The 19,312-nt window shown below is 45.8% G+C and overlaps 1 protein-coding gene across 3 annotated transcripts in view; it reads right to left on the reverse strand.

The window, feature by feature from the left end:
* Positions 1-814: 814 nt before the first annotated feature.
* Positions 815-19,312, reverse strand: part of LOC107185337 (DNA N6-methyl adenine demethylase-like) — a 169,440-nt gene continuing 150,942 nt past the window's right edge. For all 3 annotated transcript variants that reach the window (XM_015572998.1, XM_015573000.1, XM_015572999.1), the window contains 8 exons: positions 12,222-12,459; positions 10,963-11,198; positions 7,634-10,583; positions 7,059-7,240; positions 5,003-5,356; positions 4,416-4,643; positions 4,172-4,326; positions 815-3,774 (listed from right to left, as the gene is read on the reverse strand). In XM_015572998.1, the coding sequence (XP_015428484.1) occupies positions 1,062-3,774; positions 4,172-4,326; positions 4,416-4,643; positions 5,003-5,356; positions 7,059-7,240; positions 7,634-10,583; positions 10,963-11,198; positions 12,222-12,459 (7,056 nt within the window). In that variant the 3' untranslated portion in view covers positions 815-1,061. The remainder of the gene's footprint in view (positions 3,775-4,171; positions 4,327-4,415; positions 4,644-5,002; positions 5,357-7,058; positions 7,241-7,633; positions 10,584-10,962; positions 11,199-12,221; positions 12,460-19,312) is intronic.

The raw sequence follows: 19,312 nt of genomic DNA on the forward strand, positions 1-19,312 counted from the left end.
ATTATACAACGTTTAGATCAGCGTGTTTTGTACAAAAAGTAAAATACATTTGTACCGGCGCGTGAAAACTTGTTACTGTGATCTGTAGGCTTGGACTAGCTAGACACGATTACGACTCTACCGAAACCATTTAAAAAGGACAAAAAAAATAAAGGAAAACAAATGAAAAAATGTACACACAATCTGATACGTTCCCCATTCATCCATTACATCGTTCCCGCCTCTAAAGTCATCCCCATCGGTTTAGCCTGGTTTTCTACTCTATCGAGTCTCCCAGCCTAAATCGCGTGTCCCGGTTCCGTTATCCCCGGTTAACAACCGTGCGTGAACACACAACCACGATCAAACAAGAGGTAATTCCAGTGTCACCACGGTTCTCGCGCGTGCCCCCTTCCCCCCTCTACAATTCCATTCTTCAGCCTCTTCGAACGGCTTCGGGACATTGCTGCTGCTGCTCGCTGTCCATGTATTCGTGTAAAAAGATCGATATAAAAAATTGGGAAGCCCCGATTATAACTCTGTCTCCCGTCTCTCCGAGCTCCGTTCTCGTTCCATGTTTTTTTGATCGCCTCTTCGTCATCCTCGTGTTCATCTTCCATATTTGAACCATCTCCTCTACTATTATATATATATATATACTACTCTCATAACTCTCTATACACATACATCTTAAGGACGATGGATAGCTTTCATCGAGAGGTGAGAAACAAGTTCCCATTTTGTCGGTTTCCGGTGACGGCTTTGGTGTTTTTGATCCCTGGGAGAAAGAGAGAGAGAGAGAAAGAGAAAGAGAAAGAGAGAGAGAGAGAGAGAAAGTGAAAGAGAGAGAGAGAGAGAGCGAGAGAGAAAGAGTCACCCGTTTTATTGAACTCCTCCTCTTTTCTGTTGTGCTGTTGATCCAAACCATTGGTCCCCCGTCGAGCATCATCACAAACTCCGGGTTTTAGGTTTCCCTGTGCGCTCGTGGATCAGCTCCGTGCGTTCAGCGACGAGATCGATCCGATCCCCCTGGCGGCCACGGTTCATCATCGATGGTTCGAACCGTGGCCCCCGACGATCACTCATCCGATCGCCCCGCCCTCTTGGTAAGGACCGGTTATCATGCACGGATGCATCGGGAACAGGGTCGTCCAGGTCATCGTGGTGTACGTCGGCGATCGCATCATGAACTGCGAGCTGGGCACGTTCGGAATATGCGGAATCGGTGTGGACTTGTCGTTGATAATTGCTGGGCTGGTCGGAGTAGACGGTGTGGATGGCTGCGAGACGGTGGACGAGGATGTACTTGTCGTTGTTGTTGCGTTGGTGCTCGCGACGCCTAGCTTCCTCAGACGCATCTTTTCCTCCCATTCGTCCCAACCGTGTCTGGGTCGATTCAGGTTTCTGTGTTGATAGAACACTAGGCTGATCCTGGTCGGATTTAACCGATTCGGCTTCCTGAGAGCGGTGGTCGCGTGCATCTCGTGTTTCGCGCACTCGAACAGCACGCTACCGTGGCCCAGAGCGATCGCCACGCCGCCCATCTGCGAGTCTTTGAAACACTCCTCGTTGTCGCTGTAGTCGGCAACCTCGCCCAATGGTTCAGCCTTCGGCGGTGGTTCTGGGATCACCGGGAAATACGGCGGCGGCCCGTAGATGTCCCATCGAGGTGTCTCCCATCTGGCCCAGCCGGGATTCAGGCCCTGATAGGGCGTTGGGACACCTTGATAGGGGTACTGCGGCGACGGGAAACAGGCTTCTCGCTTCGGTTGCTGGTAGAATTGGGACGGATACTCGGCCGTTTGCGGATGATGATACGGCTGATGGTAGTTGTAACCGTCCCAGGTGTTCGTGTAAGGCTTGTCGAACACGGGATACGTTGGATAGCTGTATTGGGGGAACGATGCGTGGGGATGCCCCAAGCCAGGCATCGCGGCGTGGAAGTCCTGCACCTGCTTCATCTCCTCCGGCCACGGGAAACAGTTCGCGTTGTTCGGATTGCCCGTTGTCTGTCTGGCCGCCTCGTGGAATCCGTCTTTTGTTTTGTCCTCCGGCCAGTCCGGTCTTCGTTGATTGCTCGGCGTACTGTTGCTCGGAGCGTGATTGCTTAAACTGTCCGCGTACACGTTACGAGCCGGGTCCTGGGGCTTGAGGAACGTTCTGTTGGAAGAATTCTGATATGTATTGTCCGTTGGGTTCTGATTGGACGCTGTCCTCGATGGAGGTCTACCCTTCGGAACACGGAACGGCGACGGATCGGTAGGCGTTTCCCAACCGTGTAGCTTCGACTGGTCCGGCTGTTGCATTCTCTCTGTCCAATTCAATGCTTTCTGGTGATCCATCGGCACCTGATGATGTTGAGGACTCCTTTCGACGTGAACCTGCTCGTTGAATCCTTGTTGCTGATCGTAAGAAGGCCTGGCCTGATCGGGGTACCAGGAACCGAGCATGTTCCAACCTCCTCCTCCTCCACCCGCGTGATCAGACGGCGCTGGTGACATTTGATTCATTCCGGTTTTCTGTTCTGGCTTCTGTTGTTGACGGTACTTCCTCTGGTCGATCGATCCTAAACTCTGATCGTTCGACTGATGGCCACCTAAGTTCGACGAGCTATGAAGCAATAGGTTGGGACTGCTGCCGCCGCTGCTGTACGGCTTGTGACTAGCGTTCTCCATGCACGGTGACACCGAGAGACCACCGGCGAACATGTCGTTGGTATTGTTGTTATGATGTTGACCCTGATACGGGAAATTCTTCGCCGGGTGAACAACAGGATGCTGTTGTTGGTAGTGTACCTGTTGCGCCCGATTCGAGAACTGTTCGGCCTGCGACTTCTGGGCGTCCAAATAATTCTGCGTCACGGGATACTTCTGACTAGAATCTTGCGGCGGTAGCTTCGAGAACTGTAATTTCGTTTGGTCGCAGGCCTGTCCGACAACGTTGCGAAGACTGTTCACGTTATTATGGGGCTGATTCGATCGGATGAGCAGACTTCTTTGATCCAAATGCGACGGAAATGAGCCTGCCTTCGGGGACGCGCTACCTTGTCTATTGTCGTACGCTTGCGGATAATTTCTAGGTGAGGGAGGCGGGTAGCCGGCCTCTGGGTACGTGTTTCTCGGCGAAGTTGTCATTTTCTGATCCTGCGGCGTCGGTGGACAAGCTCTGGGTGACATCGAGTAAGCATCGGTGGGCGTTCCCGCGTGCGAGCTTCTCGGCGATATTGGGTGAGCTCTCGGCGAATGGGGATAGCAGTTCCTTGGCGACTCCATGGGGGAATTCGGTAGATTTCTGGAGCCTGGTCGGTGCTCGTCCTGGGAAACTGCGCTTCTAGGCCTTATATCGTCCAGACTGGTGCTATCCGGGTCGACCTTCGCGTCACGCTCCAAACCACCGAACGAGTACTCGCCCCATGGATTCAACCAGTTGTTCTTGCGTTGATCGAGCCAACCGTTTCGTCCCCATTGTTGCTCGTTCTGATAGCCCCAACCTTGATACATGGACACCGGACTGTCTAGAACCGTGGACGATACCTGAGAGCTCTGCAGCTGCGCGTCCATTCCCTCGAACATCGACGCCATTTCCAGGGACAGTTGCGGGTCCCTCATTTGATGGGGTCTGGCCGGATCTTGATGATGAATCGGCACGCGGCCCGGATCGGATACTTTCTCGTTGCTAACCTTCGAACCGTCTTTCTTGTTGCTCACTGTGTCCGGCTCGTCTTCCTTACGCTTCTTCCCGTGGCGTCTGCAGGGCTGAAGAGGAACCGATCTGACTCGGACCTCGCAGGGATATCTGTGCGACGAGCAAGTGTTTACGAATATGTTGTTTCTATTGTTACTGCTGCAATTCTGACTGGATTCTAAAGTGTTAGCGGAGGATACAACTAGCGGTGGGTTTACGGATAAACTTTGTTTCACACATGCTTGGTCTGAAGATCCCTATGCTCGGAGTTAGCTACGTTATCAGATTGTTTAAATCGAATTGTTCGGAAGTGAACTTCAGCCGTGTAGATTTCTCTGTCAGATGTTCTTTAAACACATCTGAATAGTGAGCCACCACTAGATACGACACGGATCATTTAAAAAGAGGTCGGATCTTAGGTCTAGAGGCTTAACACTTGAGAATCTATCTAATCACTGAAGGATTCAGTTAACTGCAGAAAAATTCTACAACAAGGAAGTTCCCTTACTTTGTCAAAACCTCGACATGTCCGGCGCGAACTTTCTCCTCCTGGCCTTCCTTCGATCCGTACTCATCGGTGGTGTCCATTATGTAAAGGGGAAGCACGTGCAATTGTTCATCGTCCGGTTTAGACAGAGATCGATGTTTCGTCACGGTCACCACCTGTAGATTCAAAATCAACCTTATAAACACCTCTAAAAATTTCCGAACAACCTCGAGTGGGTAATTTTAATCATTCAGGTTATACTGACCACGGTGCATCCGTTGTTCATGTTGTGAAGATCACGATGAGAGTGCGCGCAAAAGTCGATACAAGCGGTGACACCGGAAAACGGTCGGCCCGGTTTGAATCCTAAACGGCACTCGCTCGCCTCCCGTTCGAACTGCGTCTGATTGTTGAAGGCCTCCGGTGCAAGGCTGAGGTAAAGCGGCGACAAAAGTGTCGCCAGGACGTGCATTCTTTCTTCGACTTCTTGCTCCTGGAACGAACACAAGATCTTCAAATATTACAGCTCGAACATTTTACAATTTTTTTTCTGAAAAATCCAGTTTTATCGTGAAACTCTTTTCACATTGGTCTTAACAATTATTTGTTTTTTAAACGTTAAATTAGAATCATTATCGGACAATTTCTGTTATTCGATTACTCTGTATTATTCAAATTATTCGAATACTTCGCACTATTCGAATTATTCGAAGTATTCGGATACTTAACGTATTTTAATAAATATCAAATTATTCGAATTATTCGAATAGTTCGAAATTAAAGTTCCACTCTCGATATTCAAAAGAACCCAGGGTAGCATTTTAAGAACCATAGAAAATAGGATCCACTCACCTCTGTTCGTACTGACAAACGGAATTTACGGACGGTTTTGCTTCTGGCGTATTTGCAACCATTATAATACATGGACCAGGAACAGCCGAATGAGAAGCTTGCACCGCAGCTGTCAGGATCGAGGCCTTGGCAAGCGCAGGTCCTCGGCTCGTTCGTGCCGCATCGTCTGGTCGTTGGTAGACCGAACCGATTCAGTTTGTGGCTCAACAGGGAATAGATCCGATCGGCCTCGTGGGTCGGCACTCCTTCCCATGCGACCATCGCCACGACGATCCAAGCTGTCGGGCACTTGTGTCCTTGACGGTGTTTCACGATGGTCAGGATCTTCTCGTCCAGACCGGATCGTCGGATTATCTACCGAATCACTGATGTTACAATTCTCCGTCACCAATGTGGAATACAGAGAGTGAGAGAGACAGAAAGAAAGTGAGAGTGATTTTGGCGAATGATTCGAATTGATTCTCGAGGGGATTAAGAGTTTGTGGGGCCGCCAGAGTTGGGCAGAATATTATTCGAATTACTAAAATGTGTTAAAATTATGAACATGTTTTTTGTTCTGCCTAAATTTTACTTTGAATGGCAAATGCAAATTTTTCTTGCTTAAAGAGTCGTAGAGAGATGAGTATACTCGTCAATAAGCAAAGAACTGCCATCTTTTCATGACGAGTATATTCGACATAAACGTCGAAAGGGTTAAGGTAAAATAATTGTTTGTCACAAGGGTCTGCTTATTTAGGGGAAGGTATTATTTTGTTAGAAAAATTGGTATTTGCACGTTTAATCAATTGAAATATGATGAAGTATTTTTTTTTTTTGTAACTTTTATTCGGTATTCGAGACTCTTTATCTAGATAATGAATTTGCCCATCTCTAGTTTGGGGTTGCGCGCGGGAACACTCAAAGAGGAGACTCTCGTAATTTCGAATTTTAAAAAAATCGATTTATTGTGTATTTCTACGGTCTGTTTCGGGTTTTACAAAAACAATTGATGTATTTTCAACTTAGCCGACAAATATATTAAATTCGTTTGTATTGACTATTTATTACTCGCTAGACGTTTGTCGGTTTACACGCTACTTAATTTCTATTCATTGTTAAATAAGAATTTAATAATGAACAAAGACAAACGATTTATCATTTAATTCGTATTTATTGTTAAATGAGTATTTAAAAGGGTCGACAAAGTTTCGACTTATCGTTTATTTTACCGTTTTATTCGTTATATTAAAAACGAGTGAGCGCTAAAGTAAAAAATGAACATAGATCTCGTTGTGTTTGTTATACGGTCAAAGAATTATAATAATTAAATACGAGGGTTACATGCGCTTCGCTACGAACAAGTACGTTTCAAAACACGTGACTACATCTTAAAAACTAATCTCGTTCGAAGGACGACTTAAAAAAGAAAACATAAGTTTCGCGTGAAATAAATTATTCGAGGTCGGTATACGCTGGAATCGATCGAATATATTAAAAAAAAAATTTTCTCGTGGCGTACGAAGAAAAAGAAACTATTAAAACCGTGGTATCAACACGAACAAGTTCCTAACCTATGTACCGGTTCAGTTTCGTTATTCACGGGGTGTTTATATAAATTTATTACCGTATTACAAGATATTACAGTTACACTAACATAAATTAATTTTCGACACTACAAAAATGGGTACACCGCTTATTAACATGGCGGGAATTACGCGAAACAAAATTGACTGGTCGATTCTACAAGTGTGTACAGGTTCTACTGTTTCAACTCGATCAATTCTGAAAGAGTTCGACAATAGTAACGTGGGTGGATCGCCGTATTAAATTATTCATTAATATATTATAAATAATAATAATAATTCCTAAAGATTTCGTCTAAATTACAAATTGAATTTAAAACACACACACACACACACACACACACGAACACGTTATTAGTGGTTGGGCACGCACATACACACTCATAGGGGAGGGGCCTAGAATGAGGTGAAAAGGATGTGATGGTGATTGGGTGACTGACTGACTCTCGTCTTCGAGCCCTCTGAACAACACACACGGTTTTAAATTCGCTTACCCACTTGGCCATCGGACATCCCTGAGTGGTTTTCCCCTCCTTTCCGGTGTAGATGACCTTTTCGAATCTAATGGCGTTTCCCTTAAGGCCGGTTCGTCGTTCGAGATCGTTCCGTAGATCGGGCAGGCTCGCGGCCGCCCCGAGATGCGTGTAGTACGAGCCGGGCTCCGGCGGACCTTTGTGGTTGGAACACCTCATTTTTACTTACGAAACCCGGACGTGTGTTTTTTTTTTTTTTTTTGTTTTCAACGATAAGGAGAAGCAACAGAAGCGGAAACATTTATGCCACGTGTATTGTAGGTATACCCCCTGAGAAAGGGGGGTTAAATTAGGTATACACACGTGCATGTTCCATCTTTGGGTCACTGTCTATATATATATGGAGATCTCTGTATATATATATTTTTTTTGTTTTTTTTTTCTTTTTTTGCTGATGATACACATTTACAACAATCGGTGTATGTCTCGGCCGGTAATTATTAGTTACAGTGGTGTATATATATACTTTCGTACGAATATACATTTCTCATCTATATATTGGTCTCTATTATTCGATTTTTCTCGTGTAACAACATCCGCTGGGAAGCAGTTGCAGTCCGGCACTTCGGTCCTCATATTGTTCTTCAGTTTCTCCAAATGATCTTGGAGTTTCGTGGTCGGCGCGACGACGTTGTTACGGGGACTCTGGGGACCACCACTACCACCACCGGTATTGCCCTCGGTTTTCTCCGTCTTCTCCGCGGGCGAGTCGGCCAGTATCTCGTCCCGTGTTTGCAGACCCTGGCAACAGCCCTCGCGCAGATGCTCGGGGGTTGGTTGCTCGGTGCCGCCTCGACGGCAACACCAGGAACCGACACCGGGCGACACTTTGGCCGGACCGCCGTCCCCACGGAACTTATAATCGTTCCCGTCCATGGACGTTAGATCGGGCTCGATCTTGATCTCCCTCGGCTGATAACCCTCGCTCTTCGACGAGGCAGCTGGCGATGGGGCGCATTCCGAGCTCGAGCAACCATAGTCACCGATCATCGTCTCTTGCTTGATGATCTGCGAGGAATCGCAGCTCGTCCCGTTGTTGTCCATGGTGGATGTTGTCTTCTCAGTGCTTTCCGCGTAGGACTGGTCCATGTCTTCGTTCACCAACGGCAACCGTGACGGTGATGTCTCTTGATTCTTGAAACGGTCCTCCCCTTCCGTCGCGTCTTTTTCGTTCTTGCTTGGATTCGTCGGACACTCGTCGAAATTTCCCTCGTTCTCGATCCGTGTCACCGGCAATTCACTCTGGAAGGACTTATCCTCGGTTTGATTGTCTGTTGTACTCTTATCGGTCCGTTTCCAGATCTCCTCGTCATGTTCACGCGGTTCGCCACGATCCTCCGGTTTGTCGCCGGTTTTCACGAGCTGGACCGGGGTCTTCTCATCCGTGAACTTCATGAAACTGTCGATAGACGTTATACCGTTTTCTGCGAGCTGATCGGCCCTGTTCAACGGTGTACCGCCTCCTCCTGACCATTCCCATAAGCCACCACCGTCGGGCAAACTATCGACCCGAGGGTGGTGGCTATGCAATAAAAAATTACCGGTCAAGGATTCGTTCGATTGCGCCAACGAGATGATGTTCGACTGGCTCATGTACTGATCGGTCTTGTTCTCTTGATGTTGCTTCTCCGTGTTCTCGTCCCGTACACGATCGTCCGTGTGATGGTAATCCCCGTTCGAACCGCTGTTGCTGTTCACGTGCTGCGATTGCATCTGATGGTGGAGATTGTGATGTTGCTGCTCCTGGTGGGTCATCTGATGTTGTTGCGGCTGTTGCATCTGTTGTTGATGCTGTAGCTGTTGTTGCTGCTGCTGTTGTTGTTGTTGTTGTTGTTGTTGTTGTTGTTGTTGCTTGTTCAGTATCATTGATTTCAGTCGGCTGTTTAAATTTACACGATTAGATTGAGCAAATACGTTACTCTCCTGAGCATCTTGGTTATCCGCGAACCCGTTCGGTTTACTGGTATCGGTCGCCTGTTGTTGTTGTTGCTGCTGCTGTTGCTGCCAGAGCACTCTTTCACCTGAGTTTTGCATATCCTGCTTGGTCGCCTGTTGTCCCCAGGTGGGTTGGTTCTCCGTCACCGAGCTCGGTGACCACGACATCTGGCTCTCCATTTTGTTCTCCTGCTGGGGCGGTTGCTGAGACTGCCACGCGGCCGGTTGATGCCCTGGCGTCCTCCTAGGACTCGGCTGGGAATCGGGCCACTGTTGCTGCGGCTGCTGACTACCGTCGCTCTTTATACTGTTCGGCGACCAATTCGGTTGACTAGTGGGCGTGTCTGGCCAGGACATCTGGTTGGACGGTGTGAGCCTGGGACTCTTCTCGATTTTCGTTTGCTGCGGCCACTGCTGCTGCTGTTGCTGTTGTTGTTGCTGCTGCGGTGTCTGTTGTTGCTGCATCTGCTGGCCGGATGGCGTTAACCTTGGATTCTGTTGACCCGTGTTCTGCTGCATCTCCGGGCTACTTTGCTGCCAATTGTGCTGCTGACCACCGGATGGCGTCATCCTGGCGTTCTGGTGAGACGACGGATTCTGTTGATGGTCCGACAGCTTCGGCGAGTGCTGAAGCCAGGCCTGGTGCTGCGGTTGTTGTTGACTAGATGGCGTCAATCTCGGATTCTGGGTGTCCCTCAGCTTCGGACTCTGCCGGGACCAGTTTCCCTGAGTTTGTTGCTGCTGCTGGTTCTCGGTATTGTCCGACCACGACTGAGGAGTCTGGGGCTCTTTCACGCTACCGTTCTCCCAGCTCATGTGACTGGCCGGCCTGGGTAGCTCCTGTTGTCCCTGCATCTGCATACTCTGTTGCTGATCCTGCGATTTCATGTTACTACTCTGCATGGTTTGTTGCTGTTGGGACTTCTGTTGCTGCTGGTGCTGTTGTTGTTGCTGCTGATGCTGGTGTTGTTGCTGCTGTTGATGCTGCTGTTGTTGTTGCTGCTGATGCTGCTGATGTTGTTGTTGCTGGTGCTGTTGTTGCTGATGCTGCTGTTGTATCGTCCCGTCTGACCAGTTCATGTTGTTATTCACGCTATTCATCTTGGCACCGGTACTAGTGTCGGACCATATGTGTCGTTGGCCACCGTCAGCCACCGAATGCTGTCGCTGCATGTGCTGCTGCTGCTGCTGTTGTTGTTGTTGTTGCTGCTGTTGCTGCTGTGGGTGCGGCGACTGCTGCGCCACATGCTGCTGCTGCTGCCATTGGTTCTGTACTTGTTGCTGACCCATTTCCACGTAGCCTGGATATCCGTTAGAGTTGTGTAAACTCTGTGGGCCCGGTTGAAGTGGATACCCAGGCATCTCGTTTCCCGACACATTGCTCGCGGCGATCGTCGCGAATCCCTTCACCTGCGTGTCGGTCTGTGACTGCGGGGGCTGGGGCTGGGGCTGCTGGGAGGCCTGTTGTTGTTGTTGTTGTTGATTATCCATATGGACCGAGCTGCTGCGACTCGTGGGGGTGGTCGAAGGCGGCGGGGCCATCGTCACGTCCTGGAAAGATCATCATTCCAGGTCTATAACTTAAAATCGGTTGTTGAGGGTTGCAGCATTAATGTCGGTCACTTCATCAGACGCCTATTCTTATACATATACATATACAATATATAGATATGTATATATTTCTCTTTATAAGATATACTACACGGTTTGATGTTTGATGTTTCAAGTGTCTCTCTTTCGAAAGAATTTTTTGGTTCACTTGTGAAATTATATTGGCTGGCTCTATTCGTTTCTGTTCTTCGAATCTGATGACGAGAGAGACTGGACTGACTGTACATGTGATTTCGAAACATCCTGCACACATTCCGCAGCATATTTTATGAAGATGTACTGTTCCTTTTAATTAAAAACGATTCAAGTGTAATTGTACCTGCTGTTGGTAACCGTTCACGTAATCCTGCCTTTCATAACCGACTGATTGGGTCGCTGTGGCAGCAGGATCCATGAATTGACCGTTTAACGGCCTCTGAGCTGCCGACGGTACCGTTTGTGCGGCTACAGGCGGCAAGGGCGAGGGTTGCCCCGTGATTGTGTATTGTCCTGTCGCCCCGGCACGTTGAAACGCCGACTGATCCGTCGTAATGAAAGTCTGCTGTTGATACGCGACTGCAATCAGAAAATTCGCGGCTGCTGATTCCGCGGAATATCTCAGATCTGCGGTACTAATACCGTCCAATTGCATTTCTCAGGTCTCGAAGGTAATGTCAAACCACACTCTAAAATCGAGCGATGACTAATTAATCCCGATATACCCGAAAACGTTTTTCTTCTGAAAGTGTACTTTTTCTTTCGTAACACTGTTTTATTTAATATCCTTTACAATATTTTATGAAGAATTGTCTCAATTTTTAGTATGCCTCTTGGTAGTTTCTAAGTATTTTTTTAGTAGGTGATTCAACTGTGCAACTTGAAAGACAATAAAATATAGACATCTGTTGGGTGCCTTTACACCAAAACACTGGGCATATTCGGGTTAAATCATCCGAGTTACGACTGTGGTCTAGACTTAATAATTCATTAAAAAATAATTTTTTAAACAAATTTCTAGGGTATAATTGTCTTCGGGGCTGTACAGAACCGTGCAGGAAAAATAATTGAAACTCATCATAAGTAACATTCGCCATAGACAAATGACATAATAATAATGAACGTGTAAATTGAACAACGGATGAAGAATCGAACTCTTAAGTATCTTTCGCTAATTTTGAATTTAGAAAAGGAAAACAGACGTTACTTAGACTAAACAGAAAAAAAATAAGCATTGCACAGAATTCTATTCCCTATACCGAGGATTTTAATACGACAGTAATAATGCATAAATGTTCTGAAATTTTCCTGGAATCTCAATTTTGCCACGTTCTGCAAGTCAGGTAACGTTAAAAATGCATCATCATCCGCGGTTATATTTGTGTGACTCGACCAAATGGAAAATTTTTTGATCAAACGTTCGATAAATGCTACGAATGCATAAAATCCGCCGTTCAATCAGGTACAAATGTCTATGGATATAAGGTCGTCGAGGACCGAGTCTTCATGGCTGGTGAAATTGAAGGTCGTAAGTTTCGGTGGAGATCCAATAGGGGTCCATTCATAAATTCCCGTGGAAACACGATTCGTTCTTCAATTTACCTGGCTGCGGATGGTACGGCGAGGTGGTGGTGTATTGGGTATGGTATCTCAGCTCCTCGAGCTGATTCGGGGCCGGAATTTGTTGAATGAACTGCTGAGGTGGCCACGGCGCTGCTGACGTTTCAACAGCGACCGTTCCCACGGGAGTGACTCCCTGGTGCCAAACGGTATTCCCGAAGCCGGCCGCTGGCCGGAAGCCGGGGCTGGAGTCGCCGTAAAATGGCATCACCCCCGGTGACTGTGAACAGAAAAAAAGGGAACAAAATAAATTAGCTTACCGAACCAGGAACCACCCTTTTCAAGGACTTACACCTATTTTGTATACTTATAATATAAATTGTATAAGAAATTAAAGGTTAACATAAATTCCAATGAAAGTATCTCTAGGATTTCAGTAATTGTAACATAAATAATCTGAAATCCGTTATTAGTGTTAGAGTGTTAGTGTCAATATCAGGACCATAATAATCATACTTCGAATGTAATTGAGAACCACTGCAGAGCGTACGAGCGAGGGACCAGAGCCATTCTTCAGCAATAGTTCCTCAACTATGCAGCACGCAGCGGTTCTCAACTCCGCCGAACAACGGGAATTCCGAAAGTTGTCTTGCCAGCCGCGTACAGATACGTTCACGGGCCAATTAAAATAAAGGGTTCTAACCAGGCCCTAATAGAGCCATTAATCAAAACGTGAAAACTCGACGACGCGCATTTGGGAGCGAACTACTCGCGTTCCCGCCAGTTCTTGGCGTCGTTCTTCTCATGGTCAGAAGTTACATCCACTACCGCGAACGCTATCAATTTCTCTCGCCCAGTGGGACTATCGCGTGACGATTCGGCGTTTATCACGTCCGTTTTAATTGCCGTCGTTTGGGCTCGTCCCACCCCATAGCGACGACGCTGGAACATGGGGAATTCCGCGGGGAATTCGTGAATTCCTGGTTCCTCGTGAAAACGCGAACGGTATTAGGACGATTGCTAAATGACGAATGTTTCTTAGGGCTTTGAGTTGGAAATGAGGATAATTCTTTTGAAAGATAAATAATGATATCAAAATCTACATGATAATAATAAGAGAAGAATATAATACGTAATATTATGTTTATGCTGAAAAGTATTAGGTATTTGTATCAAATATAAGATAAATGGTATATTTGAATATTTGAAGTGGATTCATCTTGAAAGATTTTGTGCGATCTTACATCTTCTGTAAAATTACTGAAATTCAGTTTAGCATTAAAACTACCAAAGCAGTCCAAATTATTGGTTCGTGAACTGCTGTAAAAATGATTAAAATATCATGACAGTGATAGATATAGAAACACGATCGTCTTCGAATATATATCGATTTTGGTTGATGGATTATAATATCAACGTAAATCATAGGTAATCTTTTTAAGTGCTCCACCCTATATAGATTACTGAATACGATAAAGCATCGTTTCTGATGGATTAATCAAACTTTCACGTGAGCATGTATCAATTCTAGGCAACAACAGGACTGGTTGGGAAGGCTTGTACAATGCAGTTTCGTTTAGTTTCGTTCGACCCACCGTTGGCGATGGCTTCGAGAAGCTTTCGAGTAGACAGAGCATCAAACTAAGGAATATCGTTAACAATGAGGAATCTTTAAACTTTTCTTTTCAAATGCTCAGGGTTTGATGACAAAATAACAATAATAAAGAAATTTTATTTCACTCATGATCGTATATGATTAGTAATACATGTAAGGAGTTCATTCTTTTTGGATCACCCTGTAATAACTGACGGTACTCGTATCGTGTAATGCGATGTGAAATGGTTTATTGTTTTCTCTGGATACTTTGATGTCATGACATCTTAATGCATCGGCTGTAATCTGATCTGTGTACGGGTTATATTCCAACACCTGACGAATTGTTTTAAAAACATCCTGTAGAACCATTATGCACACTTGTCAACCGAATTGGAGCGACTACCTCTGTGACTGTTGATCATACTTCGAACACATGTTCGAGGAGGCTTCGACATAGGTTCCAAAGACTGCTTATTTCGAGAGAACTGTATTATTCATATTCTTATTCATATTCTCTATTAGACAAACTTCTCGCAATATTGAAACGCCCTTTGGACCACCAAACATTAAGACGCCCTGTAGACCGTAGGCAAGAGTAAAAACTTCTCGAACGTCACACGAACGGCTCCATACGCGCGCGATGACAACATGGACGAGAAGGAACTCGGTCGAAATATCGGTGACGAGAGACGATAGGGTGAAAAACAAAAACGAAGACCAGGCTCGAGTAAAGAAATTTCTTAAGTGTGTACAAAGAGGCGCGTCTTTTATTTAAACGAACGCGCGTCGTTCTGGCTTCGAAAAATCGATAGGCCGCCGCGAGAGACGGGGGGCGGGGCGAGGGGATCGAGGGGGCGGGGGAAGGACGACGGGAGGAGGGGCGGAGCGCGGGAGAAAGTGAAATAGAATGACAAAGCTCGTTCGGAGGTGTACGGACGAGCAAACCGATCGTTCCGCGGTGCTCTCGCCGCCTTCGTTTTGTCAAGCCAGTTTTATAGTCCGGTTGCGAGTTCGCCAGTTCTTTCCTTCATACCCCTATCGTTCCTGTCTTTCTCTCTCTTTTGGCTCCGTCCTTCTCCCACTTTTTCCCCAATCTATTTGCGGCTCTCTCGTTCCCTTGGCCCTCCCCTCGGCGCCCTCTACGGTCGCTCCTCCATCGATGTGCTTGCTTTCCTTCCGACGAACGATCTCTGTCTCTGTCCTCCTTCTCCCTCACACACACACACACACACACACACACACACACACACACATGAACGTAGAAACCATCACGCACACAAGAGGCACACGCGGGGATCGAAGCTGTGTCCCTCCACGTTCCCTCCACATCCTTCACGGAACGGAAAGGAGTAGCGATGGACTCAAGACAGAGTAAATATCGAACGATCGTTCCTAATTGTCTCGAAGTTATTGGGAATCCTCTATTGCGTTTGGTTGTGAATGTTCTATGGAAATTTTGTAGGTCTGCGGACTTAAGAAGGAATTTTCAGTTTTTTACTTGTAGCGTTTGTGGGAACTGTGGGAATTCATGATTTTGATCAACCTGTATATTTCGAATCTTCGTTCTGGATGAATAAATTGTGAGGATTCTAAAAATTTAGGAATTATTGTTAATGGTGTCGTTTTCGAAAAAATCAACTTTGAAAATCTATTAGCTACGCGTACAATTGAGTAGGCCTTGGCTGGTGTGTCTGTTCATTGCATTCGGTTTCTACTTACTACTTTTCGAAATCGATTTTCTCGAAAGTAGAGCCTCATACTAAAAAATTTCATTCTACATTTTCGACTTATTTTTTTTTATCTAGAATCACCCCCTTTTCGGTTGTACAATCAGTTACTAACCACTCTGTATTTTCTGAAAAAATGATTGCTCATTTAAAAAAAAATTCTAGATGTAAACTTGATGCTAACCGTGTCGGAATTATTCAAAATTCGGCCGGAAATTCGACTCAGTCCCCACACCGGGGCTGACACGACGCGGCGGTGAAATTAGACGGGTGATTGAATAAACTTCAACGCTCGTGTCCCGGCTGTCCCGTATTATACATATACAGGGTGAGTTACTTATCTGTACCACTTAAATTTACTTATTATTTTTTTAGTAGCACATACTAACAGAAGTAATTTCCAACACAAGTGTCGTATGGACTTGTTATGCACAAAAGTTCCATCATCCTTCACTGACGAACATCTCGGTAATTATTAGTTTTTGACAGTATTCAATATTCTTTGAAATTGCAGAATCAAGTATTACAGATTATGACACAAAAACTGAAGGTCACCTTCGTTTCTCGATAAAAAAGCGAAATATCAAAAAACTGATTATCACACTATACACCCCGTTTAATATAGAACAACTTTTGTTTGAAACATTTGTTTCTACAACAAGTAGTTTGTGAATAAATTTAGGTGGCATTGTTAAGCGACTCACCCTGTATTGTATGTATATTTGGCAGTCGTGGCGTGTTTATCCGGGTGTTGCGTTACGTCCCAGCCCACGGGTCGTTTTGCGGGTTATTACCCTTGTTCCGAGGGTACAATTCAATTAACCGAGTTCATATGATGGTAATACCATTGACAGCGGTCACTAAGGAAGTGAAATTTCCTCCGTTGATGTTTTCTAGCTATGGAAAACCGTGTCGATTGTCGATGGGTCCGAGTGTTAACCACCGAGGGGGGTGGAATTCACCCCTCGAGTGCTAGTCGACGTTACTGATGGCACGTATAGTTTCGTTTCATTTCATCTTCATTTCATTTTCATTTCGATCCAAGAGAATCGGAAACTTTGGTAAAAAAAATCGGTCAATCCGTTCTTGGCCATTTTTAGATTAGATTTAGTAAAGTTATTGATTATTTACTAGAAAGACGAGAATTCTATTGTTTGCTGCAAGAAACAGTTAACTGCTATCGATAGTTACTTTGGAAAAATAACGAAGACCGACGCAAGAACCGGTGCATCTTCAGAAACGAAGGAAACTGAAAGAAACGTCCCCCAAAACACCGCTACCAGAGTTGATCACATCCAAAACCTCCATTCTAAATACAAACGGTAAAGCGCCACTAAAATGATTTGGCTCTACAAATTTAAAAAGAAATATTCCAGAAAGTGGTATCAGTCACATTGGTCCGTGAACGGTTTCGATCCAGGTCTGGGTCAGGAACGGGTCAGAGTTCAATCGAAAGGGACCTGACCCAGTACACTAGGTTTCCATGTCTCGCTATCGGATGGACCAGTCTTTCTCAGCCACCCCTTGGAAAAGGAGTATAGTATACACATAAACTCCACGAGTGGGACGGGGTCCATGAGTCATCGGCGAGGTAGAGGAGCAGCCCAGGAAGGATCCAGTGATCGGTTCTGTTGGGAAAAGCGAAGGAAAGAAAAGGAGTCGAGAGGGAACGGAAGGGGTCGAGGTCAACGAACCGGGCCCTCGAGTTCCTCGAAGGCGTGAGAGAGGGTAGAGGGACTGAAAGAGACCAAGATACAGGGTGGAGGGACTGAAAGAGATCAAGATACAGGGTAGAACATGAAGGACCAACAGAGATAGAGAAAGGGACAAAGGAGAGGCGAGTTGGCTCCTTCTGAGGGTTATGTTTGGGTGCTGTCACGGGCACATCCCGTTTTATCATGCCTCGGGGTTCGCCGTTGCCCTAGGTCACGATGTCAAGAGAACGGAAGGATTTTCCCCCCTTGAGAGCCACCATCAGGCGAGAAACGGAAGCAGAGACGGACGAGGGAGAGACCTTGGTGTAGGAGGTGTTAGAAGAGGAAAGGAGGAAAACACGAAGGAGAAGCGGCAGCTCGGGGGAGGCGGTCGCCTCTGAGGGATCGCTGACTCGGTTGGCGAGACGCCCAGCTCTCTCTTTCTCTCTCCTCGATGCTATCAACCTCTCGACCACAAACACCGATTCACGGCCACTTTGGGGGTTCCCCCTCCCAACGGAGTTTCTCGACCCCGGATCACCTACTAGTCCTACTCCCTGGTCCACTCTCGACCCAATTCTTTTTTTTTCAGACGGTTAAACGCCCCCATAGAAGATACGACTTGTACGACAAGTTGCACAGGGAGCTGTACAAGACGATTAGAACAGATTTTCAGCCTGCGAGTTATACGACTGGGCTGCTAACGTCTCAACTGTCGTTTAGATAGTCGGAGCGTCCTAGGTTGTACGATCAGTTGTACTATAAAACGTATGCACAGTAAATCCTCGATTAGTGTTGAAAGGCTCGTGTTAATGGGAAATTTTTATAACGTTCTTTTTTTCAATGATCCTATCGCAGACCTTGCGATTTTTTGGTAGCAATCGAATGTTGAAGCTTTCAGAATGTTCTGTTAAATTTTTAACTAAAGGGTATAGGAGGATAAGGGGGTCAAAAGTGCTCTTATACCGATTTGGACTTGGAATATACCATTTTATAGTTGTCTAAAATATTTTTCATCATTCTTGATTTTTCGCAACTAGGATACTCAATTAAAAAATCGCAAAAAAATCTCCAACACGTACCCTAATAAATACTATCTGTCAGATTTATTACAGAATTTTTGCACTTATTAATTATTCAAATTTTGCGGCAGCCACGTCAAACCGCTTCGAAAATCGAGCCAGAAATTGATTTCAAGGCGCGCTCGCGCGTCACTGTGTCCGCTAAAACTGAGGGGGTTGCAAATTTATAGACGAATTAGCCGCAGCAATCAGTCCCGCATCGATACGTTTATTTCATTAACCATTCCATGATGCGCGGATGATCGCGCGCTGGTTGAGCGTGTGCGTACTCGTGCGCGTAGCGAAAATTCATTTATCAAATGCGATGTACCAAGCATCCCACTCCACGATTCCCACCCCATCTGGATCAACCAACCCTGTACACACTGGGTATCCGTGAGCAAACTAGCGAGGGAACGTGTGGTTCAACTGTTTTCGGTTGTGTTCGATCTATGGCGATCGATACGATTATTTAACTCGGGCAATCGAAGATTTTGAAACATACCAATTTTATTCACATGCTTTCGACGTTTATGTCGAGTATACTCGTAATAAAAAAAGTTGCATTTGCTATTTGAAGTAGAATTTAGGTAAAACAAAATGTATATTCGTAATTTTAATACATTTGGTTCAGAGCTGAACGGGTGTACAATATAGCACACAAAAAAAAAGGTGGAAGATTTGTTTGTTAATTATTTCACAAAAATACGATAATTATGGTAATGCTGGGTAAGTTGGGAATCATTTGTGAGGAGCAGTATTTTTAACAATAGCAGCAAAAACATTCCGATTATCCAATTCGAACACCTTGTTAAAACGATCCCACAAAAACGATTCTCCTTGTTATCGATCGGAGCAGGTACGCGCGACGGTTCCGATTCTCCGAAACGTTTTTGCCTCCCATCCCATACTTGACAATAATAATTTCCCAACGATTTTATCGTCCCCCATCGTTTCCTCGCGAGAACCAGAGACACGGAGGATTTATACGTGGGCTCTCTGGTCGCGCTTAAATCGTCGGTGGTGGGGGGATCGGCAAGCTGGGGGAGGGGGG

This window comes from Dufourea novaeangliae, unplaced genomic scaffold (genome assembly GCF_001272555.1).
Source record: "Dufourea novaeangliae isolate 0120121106 unplaced genomic scaffold, ASM127255v1 scaffold60, whole genome shotgun sequence".
In the NCBI taxonomy this organism is placed as follows: Eukaryota; Metazoa; Arthropoda; class Insecta; order Hymenoptera; family Halictidae; genus Dufourea; species Dufourea novaeangliae.